We start from the raw sequence: 24,849 nt of genomic DNA on the forward strand, positions 1-24,849 counted from the left end.
AGTGGTATGTGAATCGACTGTTAGCAACTACTGAGTCAGTTGTTGCTGAGCCTTTGATATTTTCAAGATACAACTAGAATGTGATTTTGAAATTTTGACGCTGCCGAAACGGCTCGAAAAATTAATCAGGTTTGCGGAATTTTGTTTCCGAGATTTCAGCTCCGGAGATGAATCCCGAAGTGGTCGACCTAAAGTAATCCAGGACGAGGATTTGAGGACCCTGGTGGAGACTGAACCGTCACAAACGGTGCGTGAGATGGCAGAAGAACTGTGCGTCCGCTCTCAAGCGGTTTAAATCGTATTGGAAAGGCCAGAAAGCTCGAAAAGTGGGTGTCTCAGGATTTAAACCATCGACAGAAATTGTCACGTTTCGGGGCCTGTCCTTCTTTGCATTTGAGCATTCAAAGCGATAATTTTTTAGATAGAATCCTCACTTGATGAAAAGTGGATGCTCTACGACAACGGGACAGTGGTTGGACACCATGGTTACTATATGGTGGTCAGCGGCTGGTCAGCACATCCATTCGTCAAATTGAGGAAAGGTGGATAGTTGTTTTGTTTATTAAAACTGAATCTGAGACACTCAATGACTAGACAATATGGTATAATCAACAAAAGTTATTATCGGTCATGCTATTCGTAGTGAGGCATATTTTGATCAAGAGAACTAAATCCGGAATGATATAGGCCGTGGTCGAAAGGAACCTGACGTATCGAACGTTTCGTCAGCTACTGCGGCATACATCATCAGTGGTATGTGCGTTGACTGTGAATACGAAGGTTATCTCTTGAAGTCTCAGCAACGACTCACTTATATTTTTTCATGAAGAATTGTATGAAGTTGAAGGTTTGGATGAATCAGTTCGTTCGCCCGATTAGACGACAACCTTGATACTCGTACGACAATTTGAAAAATTGTGCTGCTTCTGAAGCATTACAATTCGTTACGTAACAAAACTTACCCAGAACACTGTATTGATTATTAGATCAATCGATTTCTTTGCTACAAAGAATAGAAAATGTGCAATTTCGTATTTCTAAAAACTGTACAAGAAAAATGTTGTTTGCATTTTATTGGAATGTACGAGCTATATCACGATGGTGGCGTTTTACTTTATAGCGTGCCTTTCACATATCATTTCGGTACGTATACAGATAATGTTCTGGATTCAATAAAATGCAGCCTTTACAGCTCGTCATATACATATATGAATATTTGAGTGAGACTTTTATATTCCGGATCCCAAGAAATCGAGGCAGATCTTGCAATGAATGGGAAATATCGATAAAAAAGCATTGTGTGTAAATGGAAGGGTTCATTGGTCTATATATATATATATATATATATATATATATATATATATATATATATATATATATATATATATCAATATTAAATTTTACAAAAAGGATTTGAAGCTTTATATCTTCTATTAATTTTCCGCGAGCGCTTTCGACAGTTGGTAGTACTGTCATCTTCTTGGCACTCCTCGCTACACTACACTACTGAAAATTGACAGGTTATTGATAGGTTATTGTTACAATTAATTGATTTTTTTCATCAGAATTACATTTCGGAACTTTCCTTCGTTTAGAAATTGAGAATCCTTTCTTGGTTAGATTTTTTGATTTCTTTGGCGTATACTTTTCTGATTTTGAAGAATGATTGAAGTTTTGTATAGTCGGCAATATCAGAATTGTGGTTGATGCGTAGAGCGGCTTGAATCATCGAAAATTGTGTGGCTGTCTTATATTTCTTGAATGATCACCAACACAACGTTTTCAGGGTATTTGAATCTCCCAACTACAGACACTTTGTATGCTGCAGCATACCTATATTTATATGTCTGTAGTGAAAGATCTAGCGACAAATGTTTCACTGTGTCTTCAATTTTGGAGAGAGTACACTCCAATTTCTCCTCAATGCATGCTAAAACTAAACTAAAAAGTTTGCCCTTCTACACTTGTATAAAGTTCTCCATTATAATTTTTATATTTTTTTAGATTGTGGAAGGTAACAATTACCCAAAAAAGGTCGATAAAAAAATGTCGTTAAAAGAATAAGTATATGAATAAAATATCAAGTAGACCATACTTTTAACACAGTCTGAACTGTGCGGAAAAATATCACGCAGATGTATGTAATTAGTCACTTTTAGACTTTGTTTCCCTTGCTCATTGGTGTTTTCTTAGCAGCCGTAGAAAAAGGTATTTTCGTTCGATCAACCAATCTAGCTCCTGTCTCACGAGGCACAACATTGAAGCTGCTTCTCTTTATAATAGTTATTGGTGATATTGGAAATTCATGTGTATCTCCACAAAAAACAATAATATATGCTGATGGTATCTATCAAATAGTAGCAGAAAATGAACTTATTCTCTCTGTTTAAGCTGCAAATAGAACTACTGGTGAATTTTCACAATGGTGCACAAATAACGGTCCACTTGTTAATGTAAATGAATTTGTTTTCATGAATCAACAAAATATTCTTCCCAATGATCTTTGTTAACTGATAAAAATAGATCACATATCTATAGAGCAGGTGAATCGATATAAGTTTCTAGGATTAACGATTGATCAGACGTTAATTTGGCGAGAACACACATATTATCTAATCTCAAATCTGAGTAGAGTCTGCTTCGTAATAAAACAACTACATGGGACAGTATCTCTACAAGTACCCACACTGGCCTATTTCGGACTAGTAAAATCTAATATCGAAACTTTACATAATTGATTGTAAAAAAATAATTAGATGTATCGCTGGCATACACTGTAGACAATCATGTAAGACAACTTTCAAAGATCTGGCTATTTCAACACCACCGTCTTTATATATTTCACTTATAACTTTGAATATCAAAAGAAACGGATCACACCAAACAAAAAACAGTATGATAAACACAATACTCGCCAACAACTGAGACTACGTTATTCACGATTAGCCCTTGGGCAAGACTCATCAAGCTTTCAAGGAGTCGTATGTTATAACAAAGCAACTAGGTTACTAGGAAATATTGAAAACTACAATGAATTCAAAAAAGCTCTAATGGACCTTCTCTTGGAAAATGCCTTTTACAATGTCGAATGATTTTTAGAGACTTGAATGTATAACCTGACTTTTTATTCTGTTTTCTTCTGTTTGTATTGACTAGTCTGATAAATGTAATTTTTTTATTGCTTAACTGATTTGTTAGTTCTTTATATCAGTATATTTTTCTCATCCTCTCTCTTTTGTTCACCAAAAATCAATTGAAACTAAAATGCACTAAGTGCTCTTTCCGATTCCAAGCATAAATTTTCTTCAATAAAATAAGTGCTATAGAAAAGGATATCATATTGTCAGAAATTATGATTCCTCTAGATCCAGTCGATTAATATATTGGGGTTCGAATTGAATACCAATATATTTTGGAAAATGGCGACAGCTTCTGAGAAACTAGAAACACTTCTTTGAACTAAAAGGTATGAACCCAATAGGTACGAAACATCAAAGAAATATATTTCTCTATTTCATAGAAACTCTCACGTACATTGGTCGATTTAGTTAGTCCAATTAATTTTTGCAAAAGCGGTTTATCGAAAGTAGGTGACAGTCTATTTTTACGCATTGCTTCTAAATTCGACTTGTATACACTCCTCTGTATATCACACCTCCAGAGTTGCTGAAAGTATCAAAGTATCACATTCTCGAATATATCAAAGTATATATAGGTTTCAGGAGAACAAGATGGAATTCTGAAACGAATTGCTGCAGAAACTATTTTGTAAACTCTCATCGTGGATAAAAATTCGTGAATCTTTGTTCAAGAATTTTGAAAAGTTCTGAAAGACTGACTAGGTGAAGTATTTAATATGGGATAATGGTAAATTATCTAAAACGTTAAAATGTCCTCAGGCACTGAACAAATATTATTTGAAGATACTGTAATCAATAAGGCATTGAAACTGTGAACTACTCTTCATTCAATGTGGAATATAGTTTTATAATAGCTTTTCTAGGTGTATCTTATTTCATAACTAGCGATCCGCCCCGGCTCCGCACGGGTGCAATGCTAATACTAAATATAAATATGAACACGTGGGATCGCTGCTAATCGTAAAGTGCTATAGGGGGAAGCCCGCCCTTCGACATGCTATTTTTGGGGACGCGCCGCCGGCCCGCCGGCCGGTACGGCCGCAACCACCATGTGCCTGCATTTTGAATCTGTAATATCTTCGAAAATATTCATTTGATGTACGTGCTGTAAATGGCCATTTGATCTATATTGAATGCGCAATGTATTTAAAGTACTTGATTGGATAAGGATTAATGTTCTATTGCTTAAAATCGCTTCGTAAATGAGTCATTATTTTTTGAGGATAAAAAATGGTTATTGTAGGTTATCCCTAAGAGATGGACATATACCATTGATAACTTTTTTATAGATCTTTTTTAAGATGTACAATACTGTAGAACAATTTTTGATCTATATCGTAGGGGTCAGCTAGCGTTTGCAATGTAAGCGCAAAAAATGTCTTTATTTACGACATCGCAGGTGATGGTGTATCTTTCTGCTTGACTGACTAACGGGCTCGGGACGGGTGGGAATACCGATTATTTTTCTACTCAAAACTTTCGTAATATTATTTCTGATTTGATTTGCCTATATTTCAATGAGCACTGTTTTTGTTGAATATACCCAAGTATCATTTCTGCTATTAGTAAATAGTATCATTTGAAAAATAGAAACAAAGAGTCGACAACGAAGTCTTTATTTTATGTTTAAATATTACATTAATATATTACATGATGAAAACAATGACACTTATATGCAACTCTCCTGTATTCGATTCGACGTGGTAACAACTTCTGGACCCCTATATTTATGTGAGAGGGTTTGTGCGCTAGACATGGTTGGCAGCCCTGTCCGGCTAGGCCTCTGCAGACTTCTATAGATCTGTAAAAGAAGACGAAATTGAAGGAAACGAATTTATATTCCTTGTGTAAAATTTTGTTTCGTAACAGTTTGGTTCAATCTCATACTCGTGGGTTAGTTTCAGGGTCAGAAAAGACCTCCATTTTGAATGAAAACTTCGTTAGTTAGCAATACCATGGGAGCAATCATTATGGAGATGGTTTGAATCTATTGTTGGTTTCTTGATTGGCATTTTGAAAAAGGGATATTTAATAAGTGGGTTGAAAAAATCTTAGGCTATCACACAGATGGCGCTATCAGTCTCGAATCCATTTGAATTTTAGTTAACCCCAACCTTCAAAATGAAAAAAGCGATTTATTTCCAACAGTAGTACCCAGTTACAGGAAATGCTATTATTACAGAGTAGGTATACATGGAATGAATATTAAAAATACTGGAATGTAGAAATGTATGAAAGTAAATGCTAAAACAAAGTATATATAAAATATTCGTAGAAGTAGAATTACAAAGAGAAATGAAAAATTGAACATATAACACAAAAAGTTACAAATCATGCAATGTAACAGTACTGACACAAAAGTTATTTACAGCATTATTAAAAGTGATTGTGGATACAAGACACCAAGGCGTTCAGAGATTCGAAATGAATATCGCAGTGTTCACAGATTTTATTGAAGCTACTGCACATGAAAGTCAATGGTGATCGTAGCATAATATTTGTGCGTGATGCTTCGCAATAGAATTTTAGATTGTGTCGACCCTCACTTCTTGGTACTAGAAAATTGATCTCGGGTAAAAGAACCGTACTGTCAGTATTGTTGTTCAGTAATTTATCCAGGAATTATATACCAAGGATGACTCTCCTATTTTCCAAAGACGTCATATCAAATCGTGTCAACAATATGTTATGATCGATGCCTCTCGTGGGGTATAGACCATCAACTTTTAGACATAAGTATCTCAGGAACTTCCTTTGCACGCTCTGAATTGATGTTTTTTGGTAGTCGTAAACTGGATTCCATAACACAGAGTCATACTCTAACTTAGATCTGGCATACGCAAAATATAGCAATTTTAAGGTGGCAATACTTTTGAAGTTCTTGCCATTTCTGTAAATGGATCAAAGCATCCTATTTGCATCAGCAGTCGTATTCCTTACATGTGTTGTGAATGTTGATTTACTGTCGTATGTTATACCAAGATCTTTCATCTCATGTACGCGATTGATTATAGTTTTGTTGATTGAATAATCGTACTTTAAAGTTGGCTTTTTTGTTGTGAATGATATTATTTTACATTTGGACACGTTCAGTTGTAATGATTATTATTACAGCAAAGTTTGATTACATCTAATTTATGTTGTACACGTTGGCAGTCAGTAACGTCGTCGATTTTATAATATAGTTTCAGGTCGTCTGCAAATAGTAGGCTAGGAATATTCAAAGAGGTTGCCAAGTCATTATTGAAAATTAAAAATAAAATAGGTCCAAGATTAGAACCTTGTGGTACCCCAGATGAAACTATGTACTGGGCCGACGAATTGTTTTCTGTTAACTATATATGATTCAATTAGAGTAAGCAGTTGGTTAGTGAGTCCCAATTTTGTCAATTTGCTGAGAAGAACGTAATGATCTATTTGATCGAAGGCCTTTTGAAAGTCTAAATAAACAACATCGACTTGTTTTTGCTTGTCCAGGTACGTACAGAGATATTGATTTAAATATGCAAGATTTGTCATACATGATCTTTGTTGTACGAAACCATGCTGAGTAGGTGAAATAACTATTTGAATATGAGAGTATATAATATTTTGCACACATATCTCGTTTAAAAAAGTTACATAAAATTGAAATTGCCCTGTACTTTGTGATATCGGTAGAGTCGCCTTTTTTTAATATCGGACAAATTCGAGTCGTTTTCCACTGCTCAGGGAAGGCACAAGTTGATAAAATTAAGTTGAATATGCCTATTAGAGGTATAGAGAGAACGTCGATACAGTCCCTTATCACAAGACTAGGAAATTTTTTGAAGCAGTAATAATATTGATTTTAGAGAAGGCAGGGATGTTTAATGTATCTAAATCAGAATCATGAGAATTTTCACGAAGCATATTCTTGTCCGAAACCAAGTATACACTTCTGAAGTACTTGGCGAATCCATTGACAATATTCCCAGGTGTACGAATTTCACACAGCTTTCAGACTATTAGCTTGTGGGATACAGCATTTTGAGTGAAGCAACTTCTGTAAGTTTGAAGAAAATGGATGAAAAGGAATTTAGTTTGTTGATAAAGCATTGCTTCTTGGCGAAAAAAAATTGCTGAAGCCAAGGCTTGGCATGCTTGACAAACATTATCCGAACTTTGCCCCAGGAAAAACAATCGTTGCGAAGTGGTTTGTCAAGTTTAAATGAAGTGAAATGAGCATCGGAGACGATACAAGCAATAGACACCCCAAAGAAAACATGAAAAAGTACACAAAATGGTTTTGAATGACCGCAAAGTGAAGTTGATCGAAAGAGCTGAGACTCTAAATATATCAAAGGAACGTGTTGGACATATCGTTTATAGATATTTGTGTATGTGACAGCTCTGTTCAATGTGGGTGCCGTGCGAGCTCACAATCGACCAAAAATAACAACGAATTGATGATTCTGAGCAGTGTTTGAAGCTGTACCACCATAAAACACCCGATATGTCCATGGATATGTGACAATGGATGAAACATGGCTCCATCATTTCACAACAGAATTAAAATAATAATTATCTGAGTGGACTGCACGTGGTGAACTGACTCTTAAGTGTGCAAATACGCAACAATCGGCTGACAAGGTTATGTTATCAGTATTTTATAATTCGCATGTAATATTTCTAATATTTATCGACTTGAAAAAGGAAAAACCATCAACAGCGCAGCGAGCATTACATAGCGTTATTGGAGCCTTCGAAGGACGAGATCATGAAAATACTGCCCCATTTGAGAAAAAAGTTGATTGCTGTTTCATCAAGATAATGTACCGTGTCACAAATCAATGAAAAATATGGCAAAATTGCATGTATTAAGCTTAACATTGCTTTCGCAACCACCTTATTCTACAGATCTATCCCCCAGCAACTTTTTTCTGTCCTTAGATTTCAAGAGAATGCTCGCTGGAAAGGAACTCAGTGCCGTTGAAAAGGTAATCGTTGAAAAGGTAATCGTTGAAACTGATGCCTTTTTTTAAAAGCTTTCATTCAACTTGACTTGTATGTATGTTAACAAATCTTGCAAGTTCAATTTGACATACTTCCCGGTATCCGATTGACCTGAAATTTTGTATGCGGTCCAGAACCGATGACAATGCATGTTAATCATAAACGTAACCTGATGCTACTGCCAGGATCGGCTCTGTACGAGAGATCTCCTCAGCGGTAAATAGCAGGGACACGGTGAGGCCGTACCGAGGACTGAGTGGCATCAGGGTGTAAAATGATGTCGTGAATGTACCACCTCCGGGCACCGGAGCGCACCCTGTTGTATATTAGCTCTTACCCTGTTAAACGAAGCTCTGGAAGGAGGAGTAGGTACCTACCTACTTCTATAGAATATAGTTCATCCTAATAATAGTTTTCCCCGTTCCTTAAGTTTTTCTGTTGAAGGACTCTCCGTTTTATAGATTGACTTTCGTATTAATCGATAATTATAATGAAAGCTTGTCACGATAATTTCAATTTGTAATTGAAATTTTGTAATTAAGTAGACACCTACTGAACTTCTAAGCAATTCATAATATTTTCAATTAAATGAAAGTGCCGTGAATGCTTAAAATGAGGAACTTGAACCTTGAATAACTTTTTTGCACGCATAGGATTTATCAGGTTTGAAATTTTTTGCAGTACCTAGTTGAACCGCCAGAATGTTTCTCAATTTAAATTTCATCTGACTGAATATGTAGAGATTTCTTGTAGGCATCGCGACAAGTTTTTATTATAATTTCAATTCTGTAAAGTGGTTAATGTGATTTAAAATTTTATTTTGATTTTTTTAGGGCACTTGAATAAAAGCTTGTTTCAACAGTTTTTTATCATAATTTTATTTGAAGCTAAAGACACATCGGGCTATGAACATGGTATCGAAACGTTTCAGTCGAACTGAAACTTTTTGGGTCGAGTAGTGGTCGTAAAGATTATTTTCTGGAATATTCTCAGCTGAATGCATGTATATAACAACAAAATATCGACTCTCAAATTGAATACATTTTATTAACTGATTGACGATACATTTCAGAACATTTGTTTGAGACTATATTATACGGAAGTCGTGTTTGTCAACAATAGTCGACCTACCTGAAGCGGGTAGATACCTACCTGTACGTCGCGTATTCTTTTCGATTTCTTTGAAAATCAAAATAACGTTTTCATTCGTATTGAAATATTATACAAAAAACTTTCGATTATGATTTCGGGTTTTCTGGATATAATAAGTAAATTGTTCTTATTCAAGGAAACTATTCAATCGGAAGATTGTTGTCTTATTTTCGTAGAGTTATGTGAATCTGTGACGTGTGGCAATCCATTTTTAATTTCGGTCTCTCACATCTGTTCATTACATTTGTGAGTTTTATTTGATTTATAAATTCATTCAGGTTGTCTCAGTAGAGACAAATTGAACCTGTGAATTTCTGTAGAAAAATTTATGACAAGTTTTAATATTCAGTGATCTCTCAATATATAATTCCATTGGTTCAATTCTATTGGGGCATTGACAGTGACTGAAATTGTGAATAATTGCATCTAGATATTAATCGGTTTATCGCTGTTAACTTCCTCCTGGCTTTTAACTTTTCCATCATGTTTTCGTTCGAAAGGAAATGATCATCACGAAGAACCGAGCTTGAAAGAAATGACAAAAATTAGTTTTGAAGCTACGAAAAATCTGTATATTTGTTCAATTTCACGCAAATTGATCATAGAAAAACGAGTTCGAGAAGTATACAAATAAACGATTACATTCACATACCGTCTGACTGGAGGGGACATGTGTCATTTCTTTGGCAACGTGTCTGAAGTCATATTCCTCTCCTTCTTCTTCGAGGTCTTCTTCTTCTCTGACCCCAGGCGGCTCATAAACTTTCATGAATCCATGCATAGGACGCCTTTCTGAAAATCAAATGATTTCAGTGTTAATTTTGGGTATATAGATTCACGTGGAAGCTTCATTAAATATAATACTCAGATCGGGCCTTCCATTAGCATTGGAAACGGTAGCGTGAACACACAAACATGCAACACATTATCCCATGGGCCTCTTCTCATTTTACCTCTTCGCTTTCTCTTAATATCATTCGCTGATTTGATGTCAGAATGATGTGACTATAATTTTGTGGATTTGGAGGTGAATACAAAAAATGCACAGTTCTGAGTTACTTTTTATCACTTCACTATCTTTTTCCAAAAGATAGTGAATTGATAAAGAGCGACCTAAACTTGGACATAACAGTATTAAAGATATGGAATTTTCGTAGTGTGATTTTTAAAATATGGTGTGTATCACTATTTAATACACATTTATTTGCTTTCTATAGCTTTATCAAACAAAAATGGTATTCAGTAAATGTACCTACAAACAGTAAATATACAGTAAATGTAGTAGTTTGAAATTAGGTAAATAGAAGGAGGTGTTAATAATAAATGGGTAGCCTATTGATGAACAGGTAGTTTGCTTAATAAAGGAAATCTATTCAGAGTAATATCAAAAAGATGTTTTCAGTTATATCACATATATGCAATTAATTATTTAAGAGGTTAAGGAGTAATGAAAGGTTAACATCTAACTGTTCATTTGGTAAATTATTGGATTGTTTTCCTTTGTTGGTGTCAAGTGCTTCTGAGAAATTAAATTTCGAGCTTTTTCTTTCTGAATGTAAAATTTCAAAATTTGGATCAACATCATCTATAAGGTGATTTGAATAATTTGAATCTCTCCTGTGGTTATCAAAGCTCCTTTTATGTCCTAGAATGCGGGTTTTGGAATTTCTAAAAGTTTTGCCGACATATATTTCAGGACCATCTCCATATTTGAATTTGTAAACCCCAGATTTTCGTGATTTTTCGGTTCTAGTTTCATTGTCTTTAATGCATTCGCTCAAATTATTGCTGGTTTCATAGGAGGTTGTAAAACTATGTTGTGTAAAAAAATATTTTTTTTGTCACTAGATTTGCTTGAAAAGTTAATGAACATTATTCAATTGGATCTTGTTTTTGGATGGAGTAGACTTCTCTGATAGCAATAAAACATCTTTTTTTTTAATGATTTGATCTATTAGATTTAGGTCATGGCAATTGTTATATGCTGTTTGTTTTATAATATTGAGTTTTTTTAAAGTTTGAGTATAACAAATTGAAATGTAGTCTACATATCTGTACTAATATTGATTATTTCTGCTAACAGGGGGTGTACGCTAATGATATTTTCTAAATTGTTCATGAAAATTTCGGTTAGTAGCCGAACTGTTGATACGTCAAAAATTCAACCCGTAATCTATACAGAAATAATCTCCTTACTAGAAATTTGTATCAAGCAAAATTATTTTACATTCAGTAACGTCATTTACAGTAGTAAACATGGCCTTATCATTGGTAAGTAACCCCTTGAGATCCCTACAATTTAGGAATTATTATCAATGTACGTACACCCCCTCAGCAGAAATATTCTATATTGGTATAGATATGTAGACGATATTTCAATTTATTACACAGGAACACGAGCAATACTTAATAATCTTGAGAATTGGATCAATATTCTACACTCCAATATCACAACTCAGTTGATTTTCTAGACCTCACGATAACAAGAGTAGACAATAGTCATAGCTTTTTCATCTACCATTATCCATCTCACAAGGACATAACCATTCATAAGTCTTCATTACATCCCTATCAGCATATAACACCATACTTATGATGTACTGTTTGGAACCTTTGGTATAGTAATATTACTGGAGTTTTTCCCAACACCAAATCGTTATTTTCAACACCTTGACACGTGTTTCGATCACCAAGTGATCATTTTCAAAGAGGAAGATTAAAACTAGAAACTAATGCGAGCTAACCCTATTTATGCTATATCGGTATCCCATACAGGTAAACCATCCAGACCTATACCAAAGAGCATACTATATAGCTTGTTAAAATAAAATAATGTTGTTGGGTTTACTGATTACTACATATGGACACATTGCAGAAATAAATTTGGATAGGCAATATTGTGGAATTAATTTTTATATAGCTGAAAATTGTTTTATATAAACATATATTGTAAAATAATAAATAAGGCAAAATTGTGAAATTAATTTAGGTTGGTATACCTGTATGGGATACCGATATAGCATAAATAGGGTTAGCTCGCATTAGTTTCTAGTTTTAAACTTCCTCTTTGAAGATGATCACTTGGTGATCGAAACACCTGTCGAGGTGTTAAAAATAACGATTTGGTGTTGGGAAAAACTCCAGTAATATTCCATATATAACACCATGATACATACACTACTGAATATTCCTATGTCAGTCTACAATTTCATTCTTGAACATAAAAAAGCTTTGATAACCACAAGGGACATACTATAAATAGTAATATATTATGGACATTTCGAAAATGAGTGTTATTTCATTTAACTCCTGGTAATTATGGATATCCATCAACTATAAATGGAGTCCCCGTGGAGCGCCAATTGATTTTTATTGTTGTTTTTTTATTTGTACTTTGTTTCATAATTTCACAATATTCATCATAATAATAATAGAGTAATTAATATATATTCAATAATTTCTGATTTGATATATCTGCCATACATCGGAATATTGAGAATGAAGAGAAGATTAAATAGCCATCGGATTGTCAGACAGTGGCTAATTTAGATTTTCAATCCTTTGAATATCAAATTCAGAATTTCATCAATACTCACAAGAAAAACACTACAACAGAATTTAAGATTTTTACTACTAGAGGTTTTACAAAAACTGAGACGCGTGTTTCGTATAGGTACAAAAGCTTCCTCAAGAAGGACTGCTCGAGGAAGATTCATAGTGAAAATAGTAAGTACTGTAAATTGTGTTTTAATGAAGATTTGAATCAAGTGTCGGTCAATTTCATGAAAATTTTCAATTACATATATTACATTTCTCATAGGTGAGATTCATTACTACTTCGAGAATTTGAATTTACACAGAAAAAAAGCAAAGAAATGAAATTCGCCGCTTTCTCACAAATATATTTGAGAATTTGTGAAGTGGACATTGCCACTGTTTTATAAACTGTTACGTGCAAATTTACAAATGAAGTATTGTAAAATACATTTTTGTGAAATTTAAAAAGAACATATGTGTTTGGAACTAATTTGCAGATAACTCTCACGCTGCACTCGCATATATACTTTGTCAGTATGTATGATGATTGGCTTATAAAGTGCTAATGAATAGGTTGTCCATTTTGTCCGATTCATTGAGTCTTCTTTCAACTATATCTCTGTGAATACTCATTCAATTTTTTCGAAATGAGTGTCACTTGAATCAGTGCACTTTTGCCAACGTAACACAAGTCGATTGATTACGTCAGCATGAAATTTGCATGCTCAGGATTAGATGAAGTCGACGAAGGCCGCTTGATCTTGACTGGCGAAGAACCTATAGGTGATTCAGTTATCGTAGTGCTTGAAAATATGGTAGTCGGTTGGCGAAAGATCTGGGGAGTATGGTGGGTGAGATAGAACTTCGACTCTTAATTCATTAAATTTTCGGACGGTAATTTGTGAAATGTGCGGACGATTGTTGTCGTGGAGCGGGATCGGACCTTCACTGTTAACTAGTGCCGGATGCTGCTGACGCAATTTTTGGTTGATTTCCTTCCAATAGAATTCTGCTGTGATGGTTTGGCCGGGTTGCAGAAATTATAGCCGCTCACCACCACACAGTAACCATGGTCCTTTTTTTGGTGAATTTTTGGCCTTTGGGAAGTGTCCGGCTGGCTCACCGATGTCTAACCAATGTTCTAAAAGTCTCCTACTGTCGTAGAGGATCCATGTTTTATCACATGTGACGATCCGATCGTTTTGGTTGCCCAAAAGCAAAGAAGAACAGACCTGAAGAGTAACAATTTCTGTCGATCGTTTAAATCGTGGGGCACCCACTTTTCGAGCTTTTTGACCTTTCCAATACGTTTTAAATCATCCAAAACCGCATGAAAGCTTATGCCCGGTTTTTTCCGCCACTACACGCACCGTTTGTGATGAGTCATGTTCCACCAGGGTCGTCATATCCTCGTTCTGGATATCTGTAGGTCGACCACTTCGAGACTCCTCTTGGAGGCTAAAAGCTCCGGAACGACATTTCGCAAACCAACGAACAATGCCTTCATTAATACTAAAATTTGCTAAATGCCTGGTTGATTTTTCGGGCTGTTTCGGCAGCGTTTTAGTTCAGTTTGAATTCGATGAGAAAACTTGGCAGGAACTCGCTCAACAACTTCATATATTTACGAGCTGAATGGAGGCTTTGACCACCCTAATATCCTTCTCAACTCAGATAAATCTGGTGGTTCAGTTTTCTATAACAAACTTTTCACATATCGCCATAAAAATAATTCTGAAATTGGACAAAAGCGATGGTGATCATTTTTTTATGAGAACGTACAGTTCCTCTCTGATATTATATTCGCAATATGATTTTTCCGTGATAGAAATATTGATTCCGATCAGACATACACTCATGAATTTATTACACGTAGCTCTAGAATCAATATTTTTTCAATTCAGCTATGACCCGACCCACTGAAAATATTGTCCTACCTGTACAAGCAAAACGATGTCATGCTTTGATGAGCTAGAAAGATGAGTCACTTTTATAGTCTCTAATTTAATCCGTCTAGCAGAACAATAGGGCCTTGTATTTTCTCATAATTTGCTTTGTGTTTTGAATTAGGGTTATCTGCACATACATTTTCGTTGAAGTAGCATGAGAGTAATATACTTTCTTGCACTTTGGAGAAAATTTGAAACAAATATATTAGTTTTGGAAGATAAATAAAAGTAATATCGGAACATTTGTTGCTAGCCATTACGAATTGACGTCAAAATGAATCGTGGAACTTTTGGGATATTTCATTCTAAGAGCTAAAGGATTATTTTTCATCATGCATTATCACAAAATATCTGGTTTGAATTGAAAGGATTATATTTTAAGGAGATAATAATTTTTTAGGAAAAAAAAGTTTTGGCTCGGTGTTGACAACAAGTTGTTCATTTATAAACGAATAATAAGACCAGCTATGTTGTACGTCTGTTTCCTATTGTGCAGGCTCAAAAAAGCTCCTCCAAAGAGACCCGAGACCATGCAGAATAAGGTGCTCCGTATTTATTTATTTATTTATTTATTTACCAATATAGGGGTTACAAACAGATTAACAAATCCAATAGAGAACGAAGTATAACATAATTCTTATAAGAGTGACAGACTCTTCAGAAATCATCACAACTTATCAATGAACATTTTTTTCATCCTGCGTTTGAAACAGTCTGAAGAGATTTCAAAATATTGAATATCATTGCAAATTTCGTTAACGGTTTTAGGCATTCTATGATGTGGTGAATTTTGAGCAGTACTTTTCTTTGTGCAAGTTAACTGAAAGAATTCTGTACTCTTCAACTTTCTACCCTGAACATTGAACTCGATTTTGGAATACAGCTCTAGGCAGTGGACTAATCCTTTCATCAACTTGAAAATCATGATAAGATCCGTAACAGTTCTTCTATCCTTCATAATACTGTATTGGCGCATAATGGGACTGTAATCGCTATTCATAATTGGAAAATTTAATTTGTGACTAATGTAGCGAAGAAATTTGTTTTGAACTCTCTCAATACGATTTATGTTTATGTGGTACTGAGGATTCCAAACAACCGATGCAAAGCAGAGCCATGTACATATGAATATTATAAATTGAGTAGAGGTTTTGCCGTTCTGAAATTTTGACAGTTTCTTTTGAGGAATCCAATAATACTATTAAATTTATTGATGAGAATTGAATGACAACTTCGAGTCTATAATTATTCCCAAGTCTTTAACTTCTGAAACTGATTTTGGGTCATGATTTTCAAAGTAATAATTATTTCTGATCATATTTTTGTTCATGGAGAATGAGATCCACATTTTTGTGGATTGAGAAACAAATCATTATCATCACAGAATTTTTTGCACGATTAGTGACAGATGCATTTAATTGGATGATCTGTTAGATCTGGCTGAAGTTGAGACGGTCACAGATCATATCAGGAAGCTGTGTTAGATTTTTGTTTTAATCTATATATAAGGTCTCATTGACCAGTCTACTGTGCCTGTGCGAAAGTAGCGATTCACACTGGATTTGAATCGCGGGAGATTGAATCCATTTGGAAAAACGTTCTCATGAAGTTTATTCCACATAATCGCAGTTCTCCAGATGAAAGAGTTCTTGAACAGTGTTCGAGGTGTACTGAGTTGAACCTCAAAACGATGAGCAGCCACAGTTCGTCGCGTATTCCTGATATGTTCCGCTTTTGGTGGAATCAAATGTGCCAAGTCACTTGAACACCTCCTGTGAAAGTATCTATAGAAGAAAGATAAATCTCCAACCTTTCTTCGATGTTCCAGGCTATCAAGGTTGCATGTGATATTCGCATCTCCAATCAGGCGGATGGCTATTTTCTGGATGGAATCCAGCAACTTGAGGGTATGTTTGACGGCAGAGCTGCATACATGAGAACAATACTCCAAAGAAGGTCTGATCTGAGCTTAATAAAGCATTAACAGTTGCTGAGGTGTGCACAGTTTTCTGGTTCGGAACAGTGTTCCAGAAACTTCTAATTGACGCTCATCGTGAATAGTAAACATTAACTTTACCATACACATGAAGCACATGCAAAAACGAAAATACTGAATTAGCTGCGGCACAAACACTCAGACTAATAATGAGAACCAACACAAACTCCAAACAATCTACAGAAATTTTTGCGAAAATAAAGTACACACCATACTGATTTCTGATAATATCGGGATCGCTTCCCTCCACTGCACCCCTTTGATTAACCGCCTCCACCATGAAATGTTGCTCAGACGTGGGGGTGAGCGGCGTCCTAACGCCTGTCACGGAGCCGTCTACGACGAGATCGTCGGCAGCGATGACCGCCTCCATGGGTTGGTGCTTGGATCCGTTGTCGGTGGGACGCGAACAGGGCCGACCACGATGGGGGTGGGCATAGTGACAGCGGCAAAGGGCGGCCAAGACGAGGCAGACACCCGTCGCCAGGCAGGCAGCTGTTCCCAGAAGACCGATGAGAAGGGGGCTCACTGGCATGACTCCTGTTGAACCTGGAAATGTGATATTATGGATAACATGTCGGTGGCGGAAAACTGATTGTTAATTCAATATTTGTTCTGAAAATAGAGGAAATATTATTGTTGCCGTGTAATATTTGTTTTCCATTCATAATATTCCCTCACAAACTTCATATATGATAAATAATACGTGTGAAACAGCATAAAAGGAAGATAAACCACACGACTGTGAATATGATGTCAAAAGGGACCCTTTATTCGGGTAACAAAGCCAAAAATGAGATATTTGGCGCTTTTATTAGAGAAAATCTTGTTGATCAGTCGTAGTCATTTAGAACTTGCTGGACGGTGTCTGAAGTCGAAATTATTATTTGTTTTGTTTCTAATAATCTATGATGAAGGGTGTTGTTTTCCTTACTGACACTATATTTCAAAATGTTGTTACTCGTCGTGAATTATACAAGTCCGCAACAAGAAAGCTGCCAGGAAGTGCTCAGATGTTTTCTATATATTGAGATGTTCTAAGAAATAAAAAAATACTCAAAAAATCCAGAACGTCAGGTTCTTTTGAACCTGTATCTTGAAGTCATAAATAAATGCTTGAAAAGAAGCTTAAAAGCAGTTATTCTTAACGATGGTGGTTTCTATGCCCCCATTTCTGTCATTCCGTAAACCTCGAGGAAACCTACAAGAACCTGAAACAGATTCTTTGCAAATTGAAATATGAAGACCATGGTTGACAAGTGTGCGGTGATTTAAAAATCCTGAGCATGTTGCTCGGACAACAATCTGGGTTCACCAAACTCCCATTCTTTTTTGTGTCTGTGGGATAGTAGAGACCGAGCAAATCACTGGACCAAAAAGTGTTGGCTTCCGAAGGATCTTAATTTTGGCGAGAAGAACGTCTTGCATGAAACTTTGGTTTCTCCTCATGAAGTTTTTCAACCATCGTCATTTTCGGATTCAGCACACCCAAAAATATAAGAATTACGCAAAAAACAAAACAACTCTCGAATGTAGACTTGTGAGAAATGAATTATCAATACAAGTGCAGAAGGGACGGTACCTGGAATAATGTTGGAACAGCTTTGAATCTTAAATGTGGTAATCACGCTATGAAAATAATAATTTTTTTCTTTATTGTTTACAGAACTGACAGTTGAAGGAGTACCAAAATTTTCATTCTGAACTAGTTTATGTTCTTCTTATTTGGTGCAAATCTTCAGAATTTGTTCAGAACAGATTCCTTCACACCATTACTTTCAGACGACTAGTTCACCATTCATGGTATTTAATCAAGAAATTGTGAGTGATTTAGGATTCGTGATTGAGCAATTACAATTGATTTCCTTCAGAATTTCCAGCAAATGAATTATACGTAAGATACTGTTGAGACTTCCAATACTGGCAAACAACTTCAACTCTCTATTTATATTGGGTCTATTCCATATAGTTATAGTACTAGAAACATTTAGAAATTATAAAGAAGTGTTCCCCCTTTGATGAAACGAATAAAACAAATCAATGGAACACAACAAGCTTGAAAAATTATCTAGATTCAGGATTTCAGGTAGTTCAATTGAAGATAAAAGAGGTCATAACGTTGCATACACGAACTGGTCTAGAACTACTGATACGATCGATTGTAGATCGAAATTTGGAATCACGGATACAACGTGTATCATCTAGTAGTGCTACTTCTGAAAGAAGTTGGGAAGTTGCAGAGGAAGACAGGAAGCGATGTCTCATTAGGCAGAAGAGTTCAAAATCTTACATCTATGTTAAGTTAAGGTTAAGTACTATTAATGGGATCGAAGACAAGTCGGAACAACACTGTCTGGTATTGGATCAAAGATTCACATCACTTGTGCTCTGATATGACAGAAGATATTTCGGTTCAGCCATGAAATAGGACTCAGGAGATTTACGTGGAATTTTTAATGGAAGAATGTTAGCGATGATATACAAAGTTTAGCTTCGAACAACATGAATATTTTCCATACATTCAGTGACCACTTACATACAACTTTCTATATAAGAAACCCTCTTCATTGATTGACAGTAAAGATGGAAGCGACCACTTAAGCGACCACTTATAACGCTAGATAAGATGGGAGCTGGTGTGAGTCTTGGATATTTTTGTCTTGAGATCTCGATTTTTATTGTATGTTCACATGTTTTTTATAAGAAAATCAAACTGCTGATTATTCAGGAATGGCTGATATATCCAAAAATAAAACAGTTTGAAATATGAAATCTGTTTGAAATCTGTTTTTCCGTTAAACAGCTGTCGCACCCCTACGAACGACAACCCTCAGAAGTAAAAACTTGTGTGAACTGAGGATTAACGAAGTCTTATCTTTTAACGTGTGATTCCTAACACGAGTTGGACGATAGCAAGTGAAAATCGATCTTTCAGACTAGGGCTTGAACCACCGACCAACACGGCAGTCAATTTGAGTGAGTGAACAAAGCACCCACGTCGAACCGCCTGGCTACCGTATAGACAATACAAACATTTATCAAACAACGTATCACAAAATTTAATTTTTCATAAAAAAGTTTTTAGGGTTCTGTCAGTGATTAGTTATGGAATACCGTTGTCTTTCTCATAAAAAAAATATTAAAAATGATGATTCACTAATACGAATATTTGATTTATTTGAATCCAAATATCAATTAAACCCTCCTCAAATGGATTACTTATTTTTAAAATTTTCCATACATAAACGTAATTTACTGCATACATTTTTATTTTGGAAATAGTAACTTTTTCTAATCACTTTTTCACTTATAGCCGATTGCATTTACACCTCAAATTTAAATTACATCAGGAAAGGAATCGTATTTCGTGTGAAATGTTTTTATTTGTAAATTGCAAAGTGCTTTCGGCTGTTACGCTATCATCAGTGCGATACCTGCAAGAAAGTAATATTCAATGATATTCATTTCAATTTCAGAATGAACTTTAAATTCTTTTAATATTGTCGAATTACTTACTCGTCAAGTATATACAAGAAGATCCTGCTGTCTTAAGGTACAACAACTTTAGTAAAAACCACTCTGAGTGGACATGAACATGAACATCACAATAAGCAAACATTTGCACAAAATGTGAATGTTCCTGTTTGAATATTTTTGAAATTATTTTTACAGAAAACCATCTCCAACGTGCCGAGTACGAGAAGGAAAAGGAAATGAAAATTTGACATTGACACAAAGTCTTCAACTATTACAGAACATATTTGGTTTGACAAATGATATATTTAGTGACCACAGTACGTAAAGTTTTCCAAAGTGAGCAAAGAAACATTCAATTGGGATTTTGAGAAACGTTGATTTTTGAAATGATTAATTTAATCGTCTATGTAAAGGAATATATGATCTAATTAATTGTACTTGCGTATTCAGGAAAAGGGGGTTGTTGTGTAATTATTTGTATATTTGTAAATCTTCTAGAAAATCCAACCTATTGAAATTTTTTGAATTGACTTCTTTTAGAAATTGTGAATTACGACTGGGGCTGAAATTGTTTTCAGGTGTTCATTTATTCGAACTTTCAAAGGTCTACAAGTCCTTCCAATATATGAGGCATTGCAATTAAATTTGTAGATTCCACTTTTTTACAACTTATTGATTTTATCTTTTGAGTTAACTAAATGTTGACTCAAATTATTTGAACTTTCGAAGGAACATTTAGCAACTTTTAATTTATTGCTGATTAGACTAGATACTTTCTGGGAAATGTTTCCATTCAAAAAAGGTAATGAAATATATTTAGAAGGTTCTTCAATAAAGGGATAAGTGGGATTTTGTTCTCTTTTGTTCTTGACTATATGAATTGAATTTGTGATGAAATTAGGGTTATAGCCATTGTTTTAAGCAATCTGTTTGAGGATATTTAGCTCAATATTATAATTTCTAAGTGCGAGTGGGATTTATCAGTCACATGTTTGCAGTTTTATCAAATCTCAAAATTTAAATTATAATTTGACATACTTCAACGGAAAAATGCTACTATCCCCAAGTTTTTTAACTTGGAAGTATATGCTTGTGATATATCGTTCGGAAGGATCCTTTATTTTCTATTTAAAAATGTTATCGTTTTCAAGTTCATTGCAACAATTAAGATAGAATGAATTAAAATCATGTGGTTACCGAAATTCGACAAAACTGATATGTAATGCAAAACGTAATGAAATGTAGAATACAAAAAAAATGGATGTTAACGAAGTTGATGTTCAAAATGTTCATCGCGCGTCCTGACAACAATCTAACATTATTTAACATATCAGGCGTGACCGACCAAATCGCAAGCGTTATTCGTTCTTTTGAGTCATTCAAATCTGAAGTTTCAGTTTTGTACACATTGCTCTTAACATATCTCCATAAAAAAAAAATCTGATGATGAAAGATCAGTTGATCACGATGGCCATTCAATCGATCCTCGCCTCCCTATCCACCGATTGGGAAATATTGTATCGAGGTATTGCCGGACATTAACTTGGTAATGTGGTGGTGCTCCATCCTGCTGAAATCATATCGTATTCAATGGAACTTGAGGATTTCGTGGATTAGGATATAAATTTGCTAAACTTGGAATGATATCATTTTGAAGTAGTGCCATATAATTATCGCCATTCAAGTTGCCCTCAACGAACAAGGTACCATTGATATGGTTTGAAACAACCCTGCCCAAACATTAACCTTTTGAGGGTATTGCGTGTGTTCCTCTCTCATCCAGTAAGGATTTTCCGTTGATCAGTAGCATTAGCATGACCATTAAAAGACAAAGTACACTCATCAGAAAACATAACGTCTTCTAATTGGATGACATTTTTATCCAACATATCCATCATTTACCCACAAAAATAAGTTTTTCTATCGAAATTGAGCTCCTGAGTGGGGATCATTTTATATGGATGCATTTTATTTTCTTTTAATATGTTTCCTATCGATGTATGGCTAACAATGAATGTAGTGAATACCTGTCTACTCGATGTATGTGGGTTTTCCTCAAACTCAAGCATCTCATCTAATTTGAGTTCATCACTCATTGCATTGGCAGCTGGTTTTTTATCTACCCCACATGACCAAGCTCACGAAACTGCTTCTCTATTTTGCTATTGAGATATGGGTGGCAAATTAGGAAATTTCTCATGAAATAGGCGAGCTCCTTCCTGTTGGGTTCGGGTTTTACTTCTGTAACCAATCATTTGTAAAATTGTTATTATGCATTTCCGTTAATCAAACCATTTGTCAGACTTGAAGTTAACGAACTTTAAACTTACATTGAAGTACTGACAACTGATGTTGACGAGACATTTCGAACTAACGTTGCCACGGAAATTATATACAGTTTTTTGAAGTATATCATGTGAAAAACATTCCAATGGTTTTTGCTTACTTTCTTATTATCACTACCTCAACATGAAATAAGTTTTGAGTATATTGCAATTAGTTTTGAGGGTATTTTATCGAATTTCGATAACGACATAATTTTAATTTATTTTGTCTTAATTGTTGCAATAAACTTGAAAGCGATGAAATTTTTGAATAGAGAATAAAGAGACCTTTCAAACGATATATCACAATCCTATACTTCCTATTAAAAAAAAAGCGGTAGGGGTAGTATTTTTCCGTTGAAGTATGTCAAATTATAATTTAAATTTGACGTGTTTCGGGTTTTTTTAAAATATGTACCGTAACTGAAATAATGAATTTATTCCATGTTCACAAAGACCATTTTAACATTGCATAAGTTTGATCAGTAATTTCTCAATCATTTCTCAATCAGCCTGTATAGTAAAACGTTTGCTTCGCTATAACGTACAATTTATCTCGAAATATTCCCCATGAGTACACCAAATTAACTTCACAAACATTACCAATTACAGTAGTTTCCAAATCTAATATTGTGATTACAAAGTCTGCTGTACTTCCAACGGGGAACGGTACACTTCACAAATTTGCGCACATTCTGGGAGTTGGGAGTTGCCTTGGAGAACGCCGCGGGTTCATTTATTGGGATTAATTAGTGAACTGTAAAAATTACGTTATATTGCCTTTGTACGCTTTCTGGAAATTTCCTTTGAGACGGTGCCGGCAGTGCGTTCGTTTGTTTGAGTCGACGGCCTGTTGAAAATTTGAACCGATTCGTCGTACGCCTACGAGGGGACAACATAATAGGTTTGTGACCGAATACTAGTTTTTCATGGAAGTGAAATCATTTCACAGATCCACGACAGGGGTATTGCAGCTCTGACTCTCTTCCAAGGGAAGAAACTGTCATTTTTTTAAAGGATGTAGTATATGTGCATAGTACTTTTCGGTTGTTTGTTGTGTCGCTAAAACATGTTCTATGAAATGACAGTTGACACTGACGGAAGAACAGAGATGTTGGCGTTGTTTGGTGAGACTAGACACGTGCATGAAATTAAGTACCATAAAATATAATATTAATGCTGTATATTATTATAAATAAGTATGTAAATAAAGCTTGTAAATAGTATTCATAAGTGTGGTAAATGATAACACAAAGGACAAAACGCAAGCGCTACAGAAAAATCTTTCAGTCTCTCTCAGAGCAGTGCCTGTTTAAAAGTAGCCATTTACATTGATTTGAATCGCTGGAGATTGAATCCATTTGGAAAAAAGTTCCACATAAACGTGGTGTGTGGTGTACTTTGAAATGATGAGTAGCCACGGTTTGTCGCGTATTTCTGAAATGTTTTGCTCTTGGTGGAATCAAATGAGCCAAGTCACTTGAACACTTTTCGTGAAAGTATTTATAGAAGAGAGACGTATCTCAACCTCTCTTCGATGTTTCAGACTATCGAGGTTGCAAGTATCCAAGGGTCTGATCAGGCGGATGGATCTTTTCTGGATGGAATCCAGCAACTTCAGGGTGTGTTCCAGGGGCGGAGCTCCATACATGAGAATAATACTCCAAAAAAGTTAGATCTGAATTCTATAAAGCATCAAAAATTGCTGAGGAGTGAACAGTTTCTTGGTTCGGAACTAGGTTCCATGCTATTGAGAATCATCCTTTGCAATTTCAGCGACAAGATTGTGTCAAGACATATTGGTGTCCATTTCAACCCCCAACAAACGTATCGAAGCAGAAAGAGGAATTTATTATATTTGGTTCGGAAACATTCATCATTTTGAAGAAAACTCTGATGCCTAGCTTTTTGTGGCATTGAATTGAACCTGGTTACTGGTTACACCGAGGTCCTGGAATCCAAATGAAATGACGAGTCAGGTGTGGTGTCGTCAGCAAAGCAATATATTGGATTCTTGTGTTTTTCCAATAAGTCGTTGATATACAATAAAAAGAGGATTGGAGACAATATGGATCCCCGAGGAACACCAGCGTTGATGTTAAAATTATTCGAGAGATATCCATCGATGGGAACGTTTTTTCAGGGAGCTGCAGAGCTATACACAAAAATGATACGACAAGCCATAGCATCGAAGTTTGGCCAGCAAACCATCATGGTCAAAGGCCTGAAAAATATCATCAGTTCAAACGAACATTGTATACCTGGATTTCGAGAACAGTTTAAGAATTCTGAAAAAATCT

The 24,849-nt window shown here is 35.2% G+C and overlaps 1 protein-coding gene across 2 annotated transcripts in view; it reads right to left on the minus strand.

Annotated features, from left to right (window-relative positions):
* Positions 1-4,740: 4,740 nt before the first annotated feature.
* The window catches only part of side-IV (sidestep IV), a 794,218-nt gene continuing 774,109 nt past the window's right edge, over positions 4,741-24,849 (minus strand). The window contains exons 12-14 of one of the 2 annotated variants that reach the window (XM_074171284.1): positions 16,959-17,297; positions 9,919-10,058; positions 4,741-4,941 (exon numbers count right to left, since the gene is read on the minus strand). In XM_074171284.1, coding sequence (XP_074027385.1) covers positions 4,810-4,941; positions 9,919-10,058; positions 16,959-17,297 — 611 coding nt within the window. In that variant the 3' untranslated portion in view covers positions 4,741-4,809. The remainder of the gene's footprint in view (positions 4,942-9,918; positions 10,059-16,958; positions 17,298-24,849) is intronic. The other variant, XM_074171285.1, reaches the window with a different exon arrangement.

Source organism: Leptinotarsa decemlineata, unplaced genomic scaffold (assembly GCF_025532065.1).
Source record: "Leptinotarsa decemlineata unplaced genomic scaffold, Ldec_3_MD MMD2_tig00000010_RagTag_RagTag, whole genome shotgun sequence".
Classification (NCBI taxonomy): Eukaryota; Metazoa; Arthropoda; class Insecta; order Coleoptera; family Chrysomelidae; genus Leptinotarsa; species Leptinotarsa decemlineata.